The sequence below is a fragment of the Monodon monoceros genome, unplaced genomic scaffold, assembly GCF_005190385.1.
Source record: "Monodon monoceros isolate NGI ecotype Baffin Bay Population unplaced genomic scaffold, NGI_Narwhal_1 Super_Scaffold_10, whole genome shotgun sequence".
Taxonomy (NCBI): domain Eukaryota; kingdom Metazoa; phylum Chordata; class Mammalia; order Artiodactyla; family Monodontidae; genus Monodon; species Monodon monoceros.
The window spans coordinates 17056206-17076278 of record NW_021703766.1 but is presented as its reverse complement, the minus strand read 5'-3'; the positions used below and the strand labels follow the sequence as shown (position 1 = coordinate 17076278).

Genomic DNA, 20073 nt, shown 5'->3' with positions numbered 1-20073 from the left:
TCCTGTGCTCCACAACGGGAGAGGCCACAACAGTGAGAGGCCTGCGTACCACCAAAAAAATATTAATTAATTAATTAATTAAAAAAATTTAAAACAGGATATCAGTTGAGTCTTTATCTTTTCAGAACTTAGACTAACAGAAGAAAGAGGGGACACTTAAATTTTAGCACCTGGGATACCTTATTGAAAAGACTATTTCTCTTTGAAGACAAACCAAAAGAAGTGGAGTAGGGGATGTTTATTTAACAAGTGTTCCTACCCCTTGCAAAATACTAAACAGGGAGGAATTTTGGCTAGTCACATGGTAGATTCTTATAAATACAGTTTGTGTAAATGTGTTAGTTGAACAATATTTAATTGAACTGCCTTTCATTTTATACTTGAAAGAAATAATGGTAGAAACTTGGGATCAAGAAGCTTACTCATGACCATTATACGGTTTGTTAATAATCACATGTACAGTATCATTCCTACACCTCTACTACTCACCACGCCAATCCTTTTTCAGTCCCCCAATCTTAGGACAAGTAACAGGCAAGTGAGAAATTTAAGTTATGCTTTGTATAAATATTTGTCTAACCAGACATTTTGATAGTTTGGTAAATATTTTTAACCTAATTGCTCTGACTTTAAGTTATGCTTTGTCTAAATACTTGTCTGCAGACGTAGTTAGATTAATTGCCTGTGATAAGGAGTGAATTGGCTGATCTTAAAAGTTTACTTATTCACTCATTCAGCAAATACCGTACCCTTCTATGTGCCAGACACTGTTCTAAGGTACTGCTAACAATTTGGGTAGACTGCTTATTTGCTGCTTATTTGACTCATTATGATGATACCCATAGATACAGAGATACAGTTATTCTTGGATAGATAAGATATATGAGTTTTTTTATAAGCACTTTGATGTGGATTGTACAAGTTATTTTGTGATTTTCTGCATTCTGTATTAGCAGCTTCAATGTTTACAAACCTTATCAAGAACCAGCATTGGAAACATTTGTTCCCAAGTGTTCTTTTAAATATTTATTTATTCTTCAGCATACAAATTATAATTTAATTTATGAAGGCTTGCTAGAGATCTGTAATGACCCATAGATCCTGGTTTGAACCAGCAGTTTTTCAGACCATAATGTTTTGGCCCAGGATTTTGTGATGTTGTATATATGTATCTAGTCTATGAAAATGAGCTCCATACCCCTAGTATTTATATAGCTGCACTTCAAACACTTTCCTACTCAAACAGCTTTAACAGAGTAAAAATTTAGTAGATGTACTCTCATTTGATGATGATGATAATGATGCCACTAGCACAGTTTAGTGAATTTTCCATTAGTGGTGGTGGTAAATCCTGAGTAACCCACATGCTTTGGCAGTCCGTAAATTTATAAATACCTTAAAGGATTGTGTATTCATTCTCATCTGGTTGTACAAATTAATTACAAATGATAATTTATCATTAAACGTCTAAAATTAAAATGTGATTATTGCAGAACTAAAAGAGTTTTCTGCAAAAATTTAGCCAATTTTCCTTTATGAAAATATTTTACCTCTGTTTTTCTGGAAGACTTGTTATTTCTTTATTGTAATCCAGTTATAAATATAATAATATAGAACTTGGTCTTAAATGTTTGATTTTACAATTAGATTATTTGAAATGCTGATTAGTGTTTATGCTCCCTGTTATCTCACTCCAGCTGGAAGGCCATAATGAGCCAGTAGTGTTGCAGGTGTTTGTGGGCAATGACTCTGGTCGAGTGAAACCACATGGATTTTATCAGGCCTGCAGGGTAACTGGGCGAAATACAACTCCCTGCAAAGAAGTGGACATTGAAGGCACTACTGTTATAGAAGTCGGCCTTGATCCGAGCAACAATATGACACTGGCGTGAGTACTTAGTAAAAAAAGTTTTTGTTAATTCGTTACACTTTTGCAGTAGGCAGGAAAATTTTTTAGTTTCTAATGTATAAAAGATATTGAGTATTGTACTGAAATGTTTTAAACATAACAAATAAAAAGAATAGTTTATTGCAGAATGGTAATGGGTGAAAACGAACTCTTTTGCCCTTTGCTAGAGAATTCCCATAGTGAAAGACAAGGATATAAAAGCCAGGTGGAATGCTGGCTTTTTGGAAAATAATACAGACTTATATGTTGGAATTAATAATATTAACATTAAAAAATAAAATTACAAACAATTTGATTTGCTTTCCTAAATTCTCTTTTGTTAGTGTTTGCAGTAGAAACTGACAGAGATCATTCATGGTGCCTTGACCCATCTTGGTATGAAAAAGCATATTGCTGGTCTAAATTTACCTTCTGTTTCTATTTTCCTATGTTAAAAAATTGTCCTGGGACTACCTATTTTTCATCTTATGCATTTTCATTTCCTGAAATATATTAGAAACGATTTAAATTAATTTTTTTCCTTAATCCTTTTATTAAGGACCTTTAATCCTAACAGTAACCATAACAGCAGCAAATATTGATCTGGGATAGACCTGTTCTGTAATTATCCGTATTGGATAGCTAAAGACTTTTCTCTACTTGGTTTTCAGGTTTTGTTTTTTTTTTTTTGAAAACCATTTTGAATAAGTTAGTGAGAGGATAGTTTGAAAAGGGAAATTTTGAAACATATTTAGTGAAGGTTTATTTATTTTTTAACTTTTGAAATTGTAAAAATAAATGTATATGGTGGAAGATAGGGAGTTACTGATTATAAAAATAGTACTTATTCCTTATAAGTTGAAAATACAGATTAATAAAAATCTCAATAAAATCTAGTAGTAATATAAAGCTAAAAACATACCCCTCAAACGCCAACTTCCAACTTAATAGAACTAATTACTGTTTTGACATTTATTTTTCCATCCTTTTTTCTGATAAAATTGCGATGATACTCTACTCACTGCTTTGTAACCTGCTCTTCACTTATCATGAGCATTTTCCCATAACATTAAATATTATTTATAACATATGTTTTAATGGCTGTGCAGTGTTACATTTTGGGGGGGGGGAGACAGTTACTAATTTTTTTCAAATAAAATCCGTTTCTCTATTTTAATATCTGAATTAGGTGCAAAAAGAAAGAGGATAAATTTAATTTTTTAAAGCAAAAGTAACTCTTGTAAACCATTACTTATGTTCAGATTTTGAAATAGTGATTTTACTTCTGTACTATTTTTTCCATTATTATTATAAATGAAAAGTTGACAAGATGAGAAGTTATGAATATTCAGAACTTACCCTTCTCTGTTTTTTGAATTTGGAACCGTATAATTATATTACATACTCAAAAATTAACAAGGAAGCAAATTATTTTTAAAAAGAAAACTTGTTTGATTAAGAATATTGTACTATTTATACAACAGAAAATATCAGTTAATATATTTTTTCTGTATTAGGGTGGACTGCGTAGGGATATTGAAATTGAGGAATGCTGATGTTGAAGCCAGAATAGGAATTGCTGGTTCCAAGAAAAAAAGCACTCGTGCCAGATTGGTTTTTCGAGTTAATATCACAAGGAAAGATGGCTCCACTTTGACACTGCAAACACCCTCTTCTCCGATTTTATGTAGTAAGTAAGAAAATATGGAGATATTAAATATATGGAGTTTTTTTTTTCATTTTCTATCAATCTTTTGATATCTCTAAATATCAGTTGTTTTTCATACTCCAGCTTGTGATCATGAAAAATTTGAAACATTTTCAAAGCTATAGTTAAATTTCCTAGGCTAAATTAAAGGTGGGTAATTTCTAATAAAATTCAAAAGGAATGTAGCATTTTGTAGTTTCATCTTATCATCCTATACTGATTTAAAAAGTAGTTTGAACAGTTTGCCTGAAGTAAATTGCAAAGGCACAGGATTTTCACAGCATCTTCATAGTGTGATAAATCGCTGTGATTCTAAGTGTTTGTATTAGAATGTAAGAAACAATAAGGTAAGCAGAACTTTGTAACTATATAGCAGTTGGAGTTCTGATTACAAATTAAAGTATTATAGTATAGTGGGAAATGAAATTCTTACTTTGCTAACCTTGGCATAGAAAGTAAATGACGTGTGTGCGTAATTTTTTTTTTTTTTGGCTGTGTTGGGTCTTCATTGCTTTGCATGGGCTCTTCCCTGGTTGCGCAGAGTGAGAGCCACTCTTCGTTGCGGTGTGCGGGCTTCTCATTGTGATGGCTTCTCTTGTTATGGAGCACGGGCTCTAGGTGCACGGGCTTCAGTAGTTGTGGCACGTGGCCTCAGTAGTTGTGGCACATGGGCTCAGTAGTTGTGGCTCACGGGCTCTAGAGCACAGGCTCAGTAGTTGTGGCGCACAGGCTTAGTTGCTCCGCGACATGTGGGATCTTTCCGGACCAGGGATCGAATCCGTGTCCCCTGCATTGGCAGGGGGATTCTCAACCACTGCACCACTGGGGAAGTCCGTGTGTGTGTATTTAAATTCAGTCATGTTGTATGTGCTTCAAGATATAGTCTGGTTTCCCTGTAATGAGTATTATTACAAGTAATAAATAGGAAAACTTTTTCCTTTGTACATCCCTTAAGAAGATTTTCATTAACTATTATTTTCTTTGGCCTTGCTTCTGAATTCAAAAGAGCAGAAGAGACTGAGTTCCATTCACTTGAATTTCCTATTGGGTCGTTATGGGTATTATGACCTTGGTACCCCCAGGATACTTACAAAGCCTTTGTTATTTAATTGTAGCTTAGTTTTGTCAAATTATTCACCCTTGGTAAATCTTATTTTTCCCTTCCTTTCTAATTCATCTCAGAAGTGACTATACCCCTATGTTAGCTTGGCAAACACCCTCATTTTTAAAATTTATTTATTATTTATTTATTTATTTGCGGTACATGGGCCTCTCACTGCTGTGGCCTCTCCCGTTGCGGAGCACAGGCTCTGGACGCACAGGCTCAGCGGCCATGGCTCACAGGCCCAGCCGCTCTGCGGCATGTGGGATCTTCCCGGACTGGGGCACGAACCCCTGTCCCCTGCATTGGCAGGCGGACTCTCAACCACTGTGCCACCAGGGAAGCTCCACCCTCATTTTAAAAAGAAAGTAGTAAATATCTTCCTGATCTCAAGAGAGCTCATTTGGGGCTTCCCTGGTAGCACAGTGGTTAAGAATCCAATCCCTGGTCTGGGAAGATCGCACATGCCACGGAGCAACTAAGCCTGTGCGCCACAACTGCTGAGCCTGTGCTCTAGAGCCCGTGAGCCACAACTACTGAGCCCACGTGCCACAACTACTGAGCCCATGTGCCTAGAGCCCGTGCTGCACAACAAGAGAAGCCACTGCAGTGAGAAGCCCGCACACCGCAACAAAGAGTAGCCCCTGCTCACCGCAACTAGAGAAAGCCTGTGCGTGGCAACAAAGACCCAATGCAGCCAAAAAATTTTTATAAAATAAAATAAAAATAAAGAGAGCTCATTTGGATTTCTCTATTTTTCATTATTATGAAAAATTTGTTTTGATACTAGTATTTCCTTGGGCTATTTCTGGATAATGTTCAGTTATAAATATACTGCTTTTAAAGTTTCTAGGTTCCATGTCCATTCTGTTGTGTTCAGATAGGGACAGAATAAATAATCTGTAGATGGTTTATTGAGTTATAAAGCTTTTCTAATTTAGGTGCTAATTTACTGTAAATCACAATATGTCTCAACTTGAATATTATTAGAATGGAGTTTCAATTTTAGTGGGGCATGTGCAGTTCTTCTTTTACGTGATCTAATACTTTGAGCATGACCATAGCCACTCTATGTTCCATTATGGGTTTATGGTTTGTGTTTATTTCCGTGAATATAACCTTTTTGGCAGGTTAGAGCAGTTGGGGTAGAATGAGAGGTGAAAAGGAAATAGGTTAGTAAGAAGGGTTAGAATTGGAATGGGAGGTAGAAGGAAACAGGAAGATGAGAGGGAGGTAGAAAAGGAAGAGGGGCCAAAAGGTTCTAGAGCTGGAAGGGAGGAGAGGAAACAGATACTTGATCTTCCATCTAGAAACACTCAGTGGAAAGAAGGCCTAATGCCAGAATTCATGTTGTGCCTTGTGACCTTAGAAAAACAGTCCTGCTTCTACTTGTTGGTTTAACAGTGGCCATTGGATCCATTGTCTTTTTGTTTGTTTGTTGTTAAGGGGATAGAAGAATCATCCCCTTTTACATTCTTCACACCTTTAGATGTCTCCAGACAATACATATATACTAGATCAAATTAAGAATATCAATTTTCACACCTTTTTAGTATCCACCCTTCTATAATAATTTTTTAATATGGCAAAATTAATCATAGCTTTCTTCAGTATAATGTATTTTAGATTTTGTCTTACTAATGCTTATTGTATTAAATCTTACTGAATTTAATGAGTTCCTACTTTCCTTACTTCTAGCTCTTCCACAACTTTAGAAAAGGGATAATATCATTGAGTAAACTTCTCTTCACAGACATTAAAAAGCCTTACTAATTCTTTTGACAGGTTGAAATATTTGCTTTGTTATTTTTCAGTATTCAGATATTCAGTATTCAGATGTTCATTAATTTTTTTCAGCTTTTTATTTTTGGCTGTGTTGGGTCTTTGTTGCTGCGCGAGGGCTTTCTCTAGTTGTGGCGAGCAGGGGCTGCTCTAGGCATGCGGGCTTCAGTAGGTGTAGCATGAGGACTCAGTAGTTGTGGCTTGCAGGCTCTAGAGCACAGGCTCTGTAGTTGTGACGAATGGGCTTAGTTGCTCCATGGCATGTGGGATCTTCCCGGACCAGGGCTCAAACCCGTGTCCCCTGCGTTGGCAGGTGGATTCTTAACTACTGTGCCACGAGGGAAGTCCCTCAGCTTTATTTTTGTGGCCGCTATTAGAACAGCATCTAAAAGCACATTGTTTTTTATAATACCAGAAAGGTGCCTGCTTTTTTTGTTACAGTTTTTTAAAGCAATGTGATCACTTTCAAGAGTCAGCTTACTAATTACTTAAAGATAAAATTAAAACAGTTAATGCGTAAATAATCCTGACTTCAGTTCTGTTTAGTATGGAGTATGTCCTGTTAGGTAACCATTAAACTTTTTAATAGGAAAGACCTTTTAAGGTCAAAAGTTAGAAGTTAAATTGTCTTGAACAGATTAGTTCTTTGTGTAATGTAAATACAAATATATAAAAGATAAATAAATACACATTGTACCTTCAGAGGGGCCTCATTTGGCCATCTTAAGCCTTTAATACATAAAAGGAAAAAATGAGGTAGGAAAAAAGTTTTGATAATCATGAGTGAAGTGGAATTTCCATATAGTATTTTGAAAGTGGGGGGGGAAGGTTATAGACTTTCCATTCATTTTGTTAATACAATATGTGCATATAATTTTGCACCTCTTATTGTTTTCTAATCAAAATAATGTTTATCATATTTTTCTTGAATGTTGTATAAAAATAAGTATCTAGTTCCAGTGTTACCCCAAAAAGTTATAAATTCACTTAATTCTTTAAAAGGGTATGTAATTACCAGTGTGTGACCAGTAACTGTTTCCATTCTGTTCATACATTAACCCTGTGGGTTCCAGACAGTGTATATGTTTATACAATCACAATTTCTTTTAAACTCAGACATTGCTGAAAATATTATTTGCCATTCAGATATTGAATTAGGATAAGATACTTGTTTGTATTAAAATAAGTGAAGCTAAACGGTGCTACAGTAACAAACAACCAAAAAAATCTAAGTGGCTTACACAACAAAGTTTTACTTCTTCCTCATTTTATGATAATATTGGGTGTAGTTTGGAAGCAGCTCCATTTTCTTCACTCTGGGAACCAGGCTTTAGAAGCTGCCCCTTTCTGGGATATTGCCATTTTTGTAGTGGAGGAAGATGGTAGAACCACGTGGGGCTCTTAAAGCCTGGAAGTGGCACATTACTTCAGTTCACATTTCATTATACGAACAAGTCACATGGCCAGTCCTTACATGAGTGGAGCAAGAATGATGTTGAGTGGAGCAAGAGCCTTCCCGCAAGGAACGGCAGGCCTAGGGAAAGAGGGGCAGTATTTTGACAAGGATAATTTCCCATATTACTTTCTTGTAAAGATAAAATTAACTATTAAATATGTAAGTATTTAATGAGAAAAAAACTTAAACTTTTCCTAAAGTTTAATAGACTATCTCATTAATTTAGAAGTTGATAAGTTATACAACCATGTTAAAGTTTACCTTTGCAGTATATATGTTGTTAGGGTTTACTAAAACAACGAATAGTGTGTTCTGTTTCAAAGTGCTTAATCTTAAGGAAGCAGGTTTTTGAGTACCTAAAAAGTATGTATTTGCATTAACCAGTATCCCAGGGAGTATTCTGGTGGAAAACTAGTCCTTAGGCATCAATATGGAAGAATGTTTCTGGAGTCAGATATGTTGGGGGGACTGTGTACTATACTCACTTCTTGGATATTTACAGTGTACATCAGAATGTGAAATGCTTGGAGAAATCCTATTGTTCATTTACCTTTGCTTAACTCAGTAATTCCCAGATACACTTACTTTGGAACCTGTTTTACTATGCAGTACATATTAAATTTTCTTAAGGAAATCATGACATGAGGAAGTTGGTAGGCCAGTTACAATTTCTTAGATCTGGCTCCTGCTCAGTACTAGTCAACCTCTTTGTTACTTGTACTAGTGGTTAGTTAGTCTTTGTAATTGAAAAACAAGTGCATTTTATCTTTAACCTCAGGATATCCTAGTTCAAGGAGATCCCCTGGTAGAAAGAATTACTCTGAATTGCATTCAGTCTGTTTTCAAGTGTTCTTTTGGTTTAGGGCCTGAGTCCTGGGTCTAGATCCTTAAAGATGCCCTCAATACCACCCATAGGCTCACATTGCCTCAGAAGTCTTGTAATGGCATAGCATAGCTGACATTTTTAAGGTTAAGATTGTGAGATAAAGTTGTTTTTAAATTGAATTTTTAAAAAATATTAAGACAAAAACATGACCAAATTCATATTTTACACCTTTTTTTGTTCATGTAATGAGAAAACAAAGATGACATCTAATAAATTAAAATGTCATCGCAGACATTAATCCATCCCTATAAAATCTTACAATAGTTATTAAAAATTAATACAGACTTTTCTGTTTTTTCTTTGCTTTCTGTTATGGTAAAATTTAATATGCAGAATAAAAGAAGTCAAATTCAGGGGTCAACAACGACAACTTATAGAACTGGATAATTGAGAGTTGATTTTAGATAAGTAAGTGTTGGTGGTTCTTTTTATGGAATGCTTATATATATCTACAGCTCAGCCAGCAGGAGTGCCAGAAATCTTAAAGAAGAGCTTACATAGCTGTTCAGTGAAAGGAGAGGAAGAAGTATTTTTAATCGGCAAGAACTTTCTGAAAGGAACTAAAGTTATTTTCCAAGAAAATGTTTCTGGTAAGTAGGCACAGTACTGCCTTAGAAATTGTTGCGTGTTTCACTTTGTTATAAAGATATAGTTGTAGCTACAAAGTAAAAAATTTTTCACAATTTTAGTAAGTCACTGTTTTTATTTCAATCAGATGAAAACTCTTGGAAGTCAGAAGCTGAAATCGACATGGAATTATTTCATCAGGTATAATTTAAACTTTTTACAGTTTGATTGCTTACTGAGAAATTGAGTTTTGCTCCAAAATTTTCCTGCATTAGCAAATTTCTTCTTTATATGAGGTTGACGTAAATCATTTAAAGTTTCTTTCTTGGGTTTCTTTAACTGAAATAGATTTATTCCACTGATGCTAGAAATGACAGTTCTCTATTTGAAAAAGTTAAGAGCATTAGCAAATTACCATTGTTAATGAATGAAAGATTTCCTAATATTTATTTGCTCTGAGGATTTGGACTATCTTAACGTACTATTTAGTTAAATCACAGGGAAACATTTATTGAGTACCTGCTATGTGCCAGGTGTTTTATACTTGTTAGTTACCTTTTTGCATTCAGAAGCACTACTTGTTACACTTAAAGAGTCTATATTTGTAGGACCTTGCTATTTATTGTTTTCCAAATAACAAGGAAAAAAGTTTGAAAACAAGGATAAAGAACTGACTTAAGAATTAGTATGTAGAGCAGATAAGACCAACCTCATAGAAGTTGAAACTAACAAAAGAGAAAGACAAACTTATGAGTAAATCAGATATAAGGCATACGCAGAAGACTGGTATGTATAAGTACAGTTCATAAAGAACAGAGAAGCAAAAGAACACAAATCAGAGCCAGCCAAAGGGAGAGACTATACATAAAGTAAGGTCTGGGAGGGTCCTGAAGGTGAAGCTTCCTGTCCTCAGGGATGCCTTACCTTCTCAGCACATTGATGTGTGACAACATAGGCAGTACATACAGAGTACTGCCTGTTAGGAAGCTCATCCAAGCTATTGGTATTCAGAGTTTTTATTTGGGTTGGATCACATACTGCCCGTGCAGCTAACCTTTAGTCTCCAGTTCCCCCAGAGGTTGGAAATGATATGACATGTTTCAAAGCTCTCTTCATAAATTACATTGTTAAACTTTACAGTGGCCAAAGCCCCTAAACAAACGAAGATACTTCTGTCAGACAGGACATTCTAGGGGCCTAGAGATCACCTCCCAGTAGACAAGGGAAAAGACTATACCTCACTTTGAGTTAAATGAATTCTTCACTACATAGTATCATTTAAGGTGGAGCTTCCTATATACCTAGACAAATGCTATGCAGAAAGTTTTCCTACATGCTGTCAAGAAGAGATAATAGGACTCAGCAGCCATTCCTTTGTCACATTTACCATCAGACAATCTCTGCTAGACTAGTCTTAACTGAAATTCTAGTACCTTCTTTGTCACTAACAATCTGTGTTACCTGTGTAAGACAAGTCTCTCTTTTGCCCCACTTTTCTAATCTGTAAGATAAACTCTTTTACTAGATTATTTGAGGTTCCTTCTAACTCTGGCATTTTATGATTTCTTGTATAACTTGTTGATCAGACCATTCCCACTTCAGAGCTTGTAAGCTCTGAAAAAGATTATCTGCTGGAAAAAAGAAAGTCGTTACTTTGAATCCAAGCAGATTTTTCTAAGAAATTAAAATTCAGGGACTTCCTGGTGGTCCAGTGGCTAAGACTCCGCACTCCCAATGCAGGGGACCCAGTTCAGTCCCTGGTCAGGGAAGTATTATAGATCCTACACGCATGCTGCAACTAAGAGTTCGAATGCCGCAACTAAAAGATCCCGCATGCTGCAACTCAGACACGGCACAGCAAAAATAAATATTTTTAAAAGATAAAAAAATTAAATTTCATATATTCTTCTCTTTTTACCTCAGAGAACATTCTGCCTGCTCCACAGGTTTCCCAATCCTTTGTGTGTTTTGTCTGTATTGTACTCCTAGCTCAGTGGTAGTTAATTGCTCTTAATTTTTGAGAGTAGTATTTTTAAAAAGCTTACTATCACTATCTACAATTTACTTAGTTTTTAATTCAAACCACTTGTAGAATTTCTGGATTCAGATTGAGGAAGTAAGAAGAATTAGTATGAAAATAGGTTCATTTGGCTTTTAAAAGGTTTCGGGGGCTTCCCTGGTGGTGCAGTGGTTAAGAATCTGCCTGCCAATGCAGGGGGACACGGGTTTGAGCCCTGGTCCAGGAAGACCCCACATGCCGCAGAGCAACTAAGCCCGTGCACCACAACTGCTGAGCCTGCGCTCTAGAGCCCGCGAGCCACAACTCCCGAGCCCGTGTGCCACAGCTACTGAAGCCCACGCACCTAGAGCCTGTGCTCCACAACAAGAGAAGCCACCACAGTGAGAAGCCCGCACACTGCAACAAAGAGTGGCCCCCGCTCTGCGGAACCAGAGAAAAGCCCATGCACAGCAACGAAGACTCAATGCAGCCAAAAAATGGAATAAATAAAATAAAATAAACTTTATAAATAAATAAAAGGTTTCAAATTAGATTTGCTTAAATACGCTCTCCAAAGCAAGTGGAGTAAAAGGTTTGTTTAAATAAAATATGCATCTGACTTTTAGATACTAATTCTGTTACTAATTACCAAGAAACAACTTTTTATTCAGAAGAATAATTTCAGTTATTGAGTTTGCCCAATATGTAATTTTAAGACCGGGAAGATACTTCACAAATCCATCCATTCAACCATCTCCTTAACTGTAGGTAGGACTGCTTTGTGATGTAGTTGCAGTGTTTAAACAAAGGAAGGTGGGCAAGATTTTAAGATTCTGTTTCTTAGAAGTTGGATCACTGCAGGTACATTTTTTGATGGCCTCATGGGCAATTGAGTATGTGCATTCAGATTTTTGCCCCCTAATACCTGTGTATGTACACACATTTATATATGTTTTTGCACCTGAATTAGAAGTGTGATTTTTTTTGAGATGGCTAACTGGACTCAGGAAGCATTCTATTAATGCCATAAATAAGCTATATATATATATTTTTTAATTTATTTTTGGCTGTGTTGGGTCTTCGTTTCTGTGCGAGGGCTTTCTCTAGTTGCGGTGAGAGGGAGCCCCTCTTCATCGCGGTGCATGGGCCTCTCACTATCGTGGTCTCTTGTTGCGGAGCACAGGCTCCAGACACACAGGCTCAGTAGTTGTGGCTCATGGGCCTAGTTGCTCCACGGCATGTGGGATCCTCCCAGACCAGGGCTTGAACCCGTGTCCCCTGCATTAGCAGGCAGATTCTCAACCACTGCGCCACCAGGGAAGCCCCAAGAAGCTATTTTTAAATGTATAATGTGACTATTTCAGAGAGTGTTTTATGATGGCTTAGAAACAAATTAAGCTCAAAAATCAAAATCTTGGCCTCATTTGTCACATGTTCTATTCAACTGAGTCAACCAACTACTATAATCCAACTAAGTAAAAAATGTCATCACATTCACTTCATCCTCAGCTATCACCATTGGCCTCCTGCATATCACATACTCAGTATAAAAAGAATAATCACTACCCCTTGATATTCCTTCCCAATACTATAACATACTAGGGAAGAAGAGAACAAGTCAAATGTGGTTCATTGTGTCTTCTAAGAAGAATAAGTGCTGCTGAAGCATCTATGGAACTCTTCCTTTCTCTTAAAAGGATGCTTCTACCACTATTTTCACATACAAAAAAATGACTTTGATCTACTGAGGTTTGGGTAAACTGAACCCTATTGACTTTAAATGAGAATTAAAGTGGTTAGGAAGTAGTGAACTGCATTGTATGGTAACTGACATTATGCTTGGTGGACATATTTTTTTCCTGAATATATATTCATTCTTTTTTTCAACAAATATATTTGAGTATATTTTGTGTGAGTTGCTTAACCATGGAGATAGAATGAAGAACAGAACATCCTAGGTTCTCATGGAGGTTACATTCTTTTGGTTGGAGAGGGACAAAAAGAAGCAGATAATCACAGTAATTTCAGGTGGTGATAAGTGTTATTTTAGAAATAAACAAGATTATGTGGTCAGATTGGAGAGGGGTGCTACTTTAAATAGGATTGTCAGAGAGGGCTTCTCTGAGGAGATGACATTTGAATGAGACCTGAAAATGGATAAGGAACTAGCCATTTGAAGAGGTAAAGGAAGAGTTTTCCAGTGAGAGAGAACAGAAAGTTGTAAAGGCTCTGAGGTAAAAATGAATTTAGTGTGTTAAAAGAATGAATTTACTGTGTTAGTGTAAGAAGGTCAATGTGACTGGAGTGTAACAAGCTGGAGGAGAAGGGGAATGAGATAAAGTTGACAGGGCAGGGACCTTGTAAGCCATTGTAAAACACTGGTATTTTACCTTAAAAGCAGTTTTAAGATTAATGTCCTGATGCTTTTAAATACTACGTTTTTTCCCCTAGTCAGACTTTTTAAACTTTACAACTAACAGGAAATGTACTTAATTATCATATTTTATTTGAAAATTTTAATTTAAACATTACTGCTTTTCTGACTCTTGTAATTTTCTTTCAATTAGAATCATCTTATTGTGAAGGTTCCCCCATATCATGACCAACATATAACTTTGCCAGTATCAGTGGGAATATACGTAGTGACCAATGCTGGAAGATCTCATGATGTTCAGCCATTCACTTACACTCCAGACCCAGGTATGTCAAAATAAAAAGTTCTGAATCAAAAGGAATAATTAACTTCTAGTTCTTTGGAAGAATATGAAGAAGACCAGCCAACTTAAAAGAGAAAGTTGTGTGCTAAGATGAATTGATATCAGTATTTTTTGAAGATGGCATTATTTCCTAAGAAGATGGCCACCAAACACTGCTTTTACTCTTATATTAAGGGAACTGTTTCTGCCTTATGCTCTAATAATAAAAGAAAAGCTAGAAGTGCTCTGAAGTCAGGCTCTCCAGAGTTGTCATACAAGTTACTCCTTGGTAAGAATTACCATTCATTGAGTACCTCTTATGTGCAGAAAGGTGAAAGTGACGACTTTGAGAAACTGCTAATAGTTTTTAGTCTGGCTGGCTTATAGGATGCATTTTGGGAGAGGTGAGAGATAGCTTGGAATGATAAGTGATAATATCACAAATAGAATCATATGCCTGTAACATTTTCAAATTTGTGTTATCAAAAATATCAAAGACTTCTGGTGAATAAATATTTTATATGTAATTTTAAGCATTTAGGTAAAACAGGTGCTTTAGAAACCAGAGCAGTTGCTTATAAATTTAGATCTCTGGGTAAGAAGTGTCCTAAGAGTTTTTTGCCTACATTAGTTTAGTTGCCTGAAGAAGAGAAGGCTTTTCCTGGAGAAGCAGAGAGAACATTTTGGAAATGGAAGCTCTTCACATGTTTTGTTGACCTAGGCTTGGTTTCTGCCATGCTTACCATGGTTTACTCCATTCCTATCTCAGGAATCTTTAGAGCTAGAAGTTCTTCCATATCTTTACGTTTACCGATATGTTATTCCCAAATAGTTCAGGATTCAGTGAGGTACAAAGTGGAAAATGGTAGCAAGGAAAGAAAGCCCTGGCAACAAAAGTGATGGAAACAGTCGCTAGGACAGAGTTATAACTAGTCTTGATAATTACATTCTATCACTTAATGTGATCTGTTCCCTTTTTGTTCTTTTTAATCATGTCTGAGTTTGACAATATTGGTTATTTCCCACCAGTTTGCTACAAAACTGTGCCATAGTATAGCACTAATGAAATCCTTTTAGTATTTATCTCAGAATAAAAGATCACAAGTAGAAATTTCAGACAGAAAAAGACAAAGTTTGGAAATAATATACTGGCTTCAACAAAACTAGGGAAGAGGATATTGGTTTATACTTAAAGATGAAATAGTTGATTGTTTTCTTTCTAAGAAGGCCTCAAAAATCCAAGAAAATTTGATTTAAAACTAATGGTAGTTAAAGCATTTTAGTAACTGCTAGTTACTAAATATTAACATTTAGTATTTGTGTGAGGAGGAGTTTGCTCATAGGGGGAGAAAAATGGCATACAGTAATTAATTGTGTGGGAAGGGAAGAAGGAAGTGTGTGTGTGTGTGTGTGTATGTGTGTGTGTGTGTGTGTGGAAATAGCCTTAAAGTTTTCGCCATCCTGAAAATACTGAGGTTTTGTTGTTTTTGTTTGGTTTTATGATCAATAATAAAGAACTTCAGGACTTTGAAGTGCTTAGCATCAGCACTATGAATCTTCATTTCTTAGTGATGAATGCTGATTATTAAAAATTTCCCTTTAATAAATTGCCAAATAAAACAGCTTTTAAGTGTTCTGTTTTAAAGCCTACACTAATCGGCTATATTTGGCCACATTTAGGCAATCACTAACATAGTTTATTCTTTTAAGTATTTCCCCCTTGTATACATCATAGATAGCAGTCGCCCTCAGAAACTCTTAATTGAATAAATATATAATATGCAAATTTTATAGTGAGATCCAATGCTTCAGTTTCTGCCTTTATGATATAGCTAATTAAAGAATCTTCCCACAATTTCACTTTTTTTATATTTTATAAAATGTGAGCATCTTTTTAGGTGTTCATGTGAGAGAATATGATTTCAGGAAAACTTGGTTATAGAAAATTTGTACTGTCTCATTATGATAAACTAATTGCTTTTGTGATTCCTCCAGGGACTGTGGTTAAACATTTGAATAGTCAGTGGTGTATAGTAATTGTAACAGCTAGAACAAGGCCCAGCATAATTTTTGTGAGTCAAGAGTAGAAATGGCAACTGCTACACCATTTTGCCTAAATATTTAAAAGTTATAGATAAAAATAACAAATAAATAAAGTATATTCTATCCTCCTAATTTGACCAAAATACCTTCATAATAACCTGGAAGGCCAGATTCGAATTGAGGATTTTCAAACTGCTTGGAGGTCCAAACTGGGATATGACAACATGAAGAAAGAGGAATCCCCAGGCTGGCACCCTTCTTTTCCCTCTCCTGGCTCCATCCTCTACCTGGAGGGCCCTGATGCACTGGCCAGTGCTCGTAAGCTCTGTTCACCCTATAGGCCTGAGATTTCACACATGGTCTATAGAGTAGTTGTGCAGAAAATTTTGGGATCTTGTATACTTGGTACACGGTCTAAAAGTAGGATTGGGGCAGGGGCTCAAGTGTACATAAACTGGCTGGCTCCGCATGCTCTGCCAGACACAAGCCCCTCTAAAGCCTTCTGAGTCTATACTGCCAAAAATACATTGCATGTACATGCTCTTAGGCACTTAACTTTGCAGAGTCATAAAACCTTTGTTTCATTGCCAGTTAGTCACTGAAGCATTGCTTAGCCATTGATTTGTTTTACTTCCATCTATTAAGACACAGAAATCTCCTTAGTTATTTTTTGCAGTGACTCTGCAGTAGTAATTGCTATAAGAAATGGAGGATAAAATATTTATTCATAATTCTTTGTTGCTCTAAAGACAAATGACTAAAACTTGTTTTAAAAGTAGAAATTTAAAATTTTTTCAAAGATGAGTTTCCATTTTTAAATCTGTAATTATTAGAATTAATGTTATGCTTTAAAATTGTCTATGGATTTTTTTTCTCATCAATTCTATTCAATTGATAATTTCATTCAATTGATAGTTCATTCAAATTATCATTTGTTGGACCTCGTGTGCAGCGCAGCATGCTTAGATAAATTTTTTTACTTCATTCTTAGAAGATGTGTACATTTTGTCTCTTTATTCACAGTTAACTGTCTCTTTATATTCTCTATAACCATCATTTTGCATTGTCATGTGAAAAATACATTGAAAATAAGTTGACTCAATTCCCATTTTGAATAAATAAGGGAATAAATAAAATAAATAAATACAATGAAAAATAGAAATTAACATCTATTTAAATAAAATTATTATACAGTCATTTTAAGTAAAAACCTGTTTATTTGGAATTTATTTAACTTTACCATTCAGAACTGATCTCTACTCTCACGCTCATTAAATTTAAAGTTTTCATAGTAGATGTACTTGATATGTATAGATATAGTAGTGTAGTAATTCTCCTTTAATAATAGCAAAGATTATGTTTTCTAAGGCTTGCTAAAAAGAATAATCATAATGTTATAGATTTTGTATATTCATCACAGTTTTTAAAAAAATTTAGCTCAATTGACTCTGAATCAGTATTATTTTAAATAAATCATTTATGTAGGTAAATGTTGAATTTTTTTTTCATGCTAGTGTTACAGTATATTTGGTAAGTTTAAAAATCTCATATCAGTCTTCTACTCATCTCATATAAATATGTGTACTGTTACAAGAAAGATTTTTTGAAGTTGCAGTTGTTTTTATTTTGTTTTAATAAGTAAGCATATGTTTCTGCCCACTGGGAGACAGGTGCATTTTAGAGCGTAGACTGGTGATTATAAAAACTCATCTGAACCTAGAATTTCTGCTAAACAAATAATTTAATAGTGCTTTGTGAGAAGATATTCCAGTTAAAGAATTTTAAGATACACGTTTTGTTAGGATAAGTTTAAATAAATACATTAATCCTTTTTGTTTGTCTTAATAGCAGCAGCTGCTGCTCTGAATGTAAACGTGAAGAAGGAAATATCTAGTCCGGCAAGACCTTGCTCTTTCGAAGAGGCCATGAAAGGTACCAAGTTAATTCTGCTCAAAAATTGTAAATTAGTGATGCTATATATTTTCTCTAGCAAACCTTACTATTTTATTTTCTCTTGTGTACTTGGAACACTTTGCAGGTTATCTTCCATATTGTAAAATAAATACTTGTTTGACTTTACTGAATGCAGAGACTTGCTTCCCAACTTGATATTTCCCTTCATTTACCATATAAACAACTTTTTTTTTAACATGTGTTGGAATAGAGAAGTTTTTGTTTTGTTTTTTATTCCCTAATATTAAAAATCTTAAAAGTATATATAGAATACAATAATGTATATAAAACAGCTTTATAAAGCTTCTTGCTGCCAATAAGAGTAGTTGACATTGAGACTAAAGAGACCAAAATAGAAACTATTGGCATTTGGAAAAGTTGCTTTAGGTTCTTTAGGTACCATTCTTTCTTCTGACACCATTATTTCCAAACAGAAAATGAAGATATCTTCAGGATGTTATAATGTATTTCTCAATTATGATGCTTTTGTGCCATTACATATGAAGATGTCAATTGCATAATGGCCATTGATTTATTCCTGTAATTCTAGCTTTTACTTATATTTTTCTGCCATGAAATTCATAAGTTAAATTAAATTTTAAAATTTTGTATACTTATATTTTTAAGGGGCATAATATGCTTAATACATTTTATCAAATACAGTGGACTTTTTTTCCTATTGTCATAGTAAAATTCAGCATTCATATATGTATTCAGTTTAGTATAGCTTGCCATTATAATTTCTATCAACAGTTCCAAAATAGATTAATTAGGAATTATGCACAAGTAAGTGCATAATGATCTGATTTAACTACAGGAAAATTTACAAGTCTCTGCTAGGGATAACCATGGCTAATGTTTCTCGAACATATATTAAATGCTAGGCAGCATTCCACACTCTTTACCACCATTATCTCATTTAATCTGCCAAGTCTATGAGATAGGAAATTTATGATTGTCATTTCACAGGTGAGGAAATCAAGGTTCCATAGAGGAATTTAAAAAGACAGGTCGAGGGGGCTTCCCTGGTGGCACAGTGGTTGAGAGTCCGCCTGCCGATGCAGGGGACGCGGGTTCGTGCCCTGGTCCGGGAGGATCCCGCATGCCGCGGAGCGGCTGGGCCCGTGGGCCGTGGCCACTGAGCCTGCGCGTCCGGAGCCTGTGCTCCGCAACAGGAGAGGCTGCAACAGTGAGAGGCCCGCGTACCGCACAAAAATAAATAAATAAAATAATAAAAAGACAGGTCGAGCTTTAGTGTATAAGGTAACATCTAAGCAATAATAATTCAAACGATGTTTATTAGATGAATAATACCATAATTAATCAATCATTAAAGAAAGTCAGGGACATTTATGGTCTGTCCTTTGCCAACTTTGATGTGTTCCTGCTTTTCTGCAAAAACTCCTTCATGCTTCTTTCATAGAGTATCAGGCTGGTGGGACACTAATGTAATCCAGTGTGAAATTTCTCATAGTGAAGGTTAAAAGGTTTTAAATGCTATGTTTAATTTTTGGTAATAAAATGATTTAGTCATTTGATCAAAATCTTACAAGCCTAAAAAATGGGTAAGAAACACACATACACATATTATTATTTTTCACAATTCAGACCTTCTTATTTTGACAATTTTATCAACTGAAATCATGTAAAATAATTTTATGAAGATATAAAATTAAATACTAAACTATCTTATCAGTTAAAATTTTTCATTTGTCATTTTTAAATACAGTATCATTAATTGGAGATTCCTGATCAGTTAAACCAACAATAGCTTTCAATAGTTAAACAATAGCTTTCAACTAGGAATTTCCCTTGACAAATAGCTTATTTTTGTGATTCCTCGAAATCAGAGCTTTGGTATAATGCCCAGGTGCCCTCTGAGAGATTTAATTAGGTATGCTTTAATGATGAAGACTGAGCAACATAAATGACTTTTAAATTTGTGTTATGGCATAACCCTCCACATAACATTCTTTAAAATAGCCATCAATTA

General features: G+C 35.2%; 1 protein-coding gene across 5 annotated transcripts in view; it reads left to right on the top strand.

The window, feature by feature from the left end:
- Positions 1-20073, top strand: part of NFAT5 (nuclear factor of activated T cells 5) — a 125634-nt gene that overhangs the window by 92992 nt on the left and 12569 nt on the right. For 3 of the 5 annotated variants that reach the window (XM_029241180.1, XM_029241198.1, XM_029241172.1), the window contains 6 exons: positions 1698-1888; positions 3406-3578; positions 9278-9412; positions 9538-9590; positions 13956-14088; positions 17976-18059. In XM_029241180.1, the coding sequence (XP_029097013.1) occupies positions 1698-1888; positions 3406-3578; positions 9278-9412; positions 9538-9590; positions 13956-14088; positions 17976-18059 (769 nt within the window). The remainder of the gene's footprint in view (positions 1-1697; positions 1889-3405; positions 3579-9277; positions 9413-9537; positions 9591-13955; positions 14089-17975; positions 18060-20073) is intronic. The other 2 variants (XM_029241177.1, XM_029241191.1) reach the window with 1 other exon arrangement.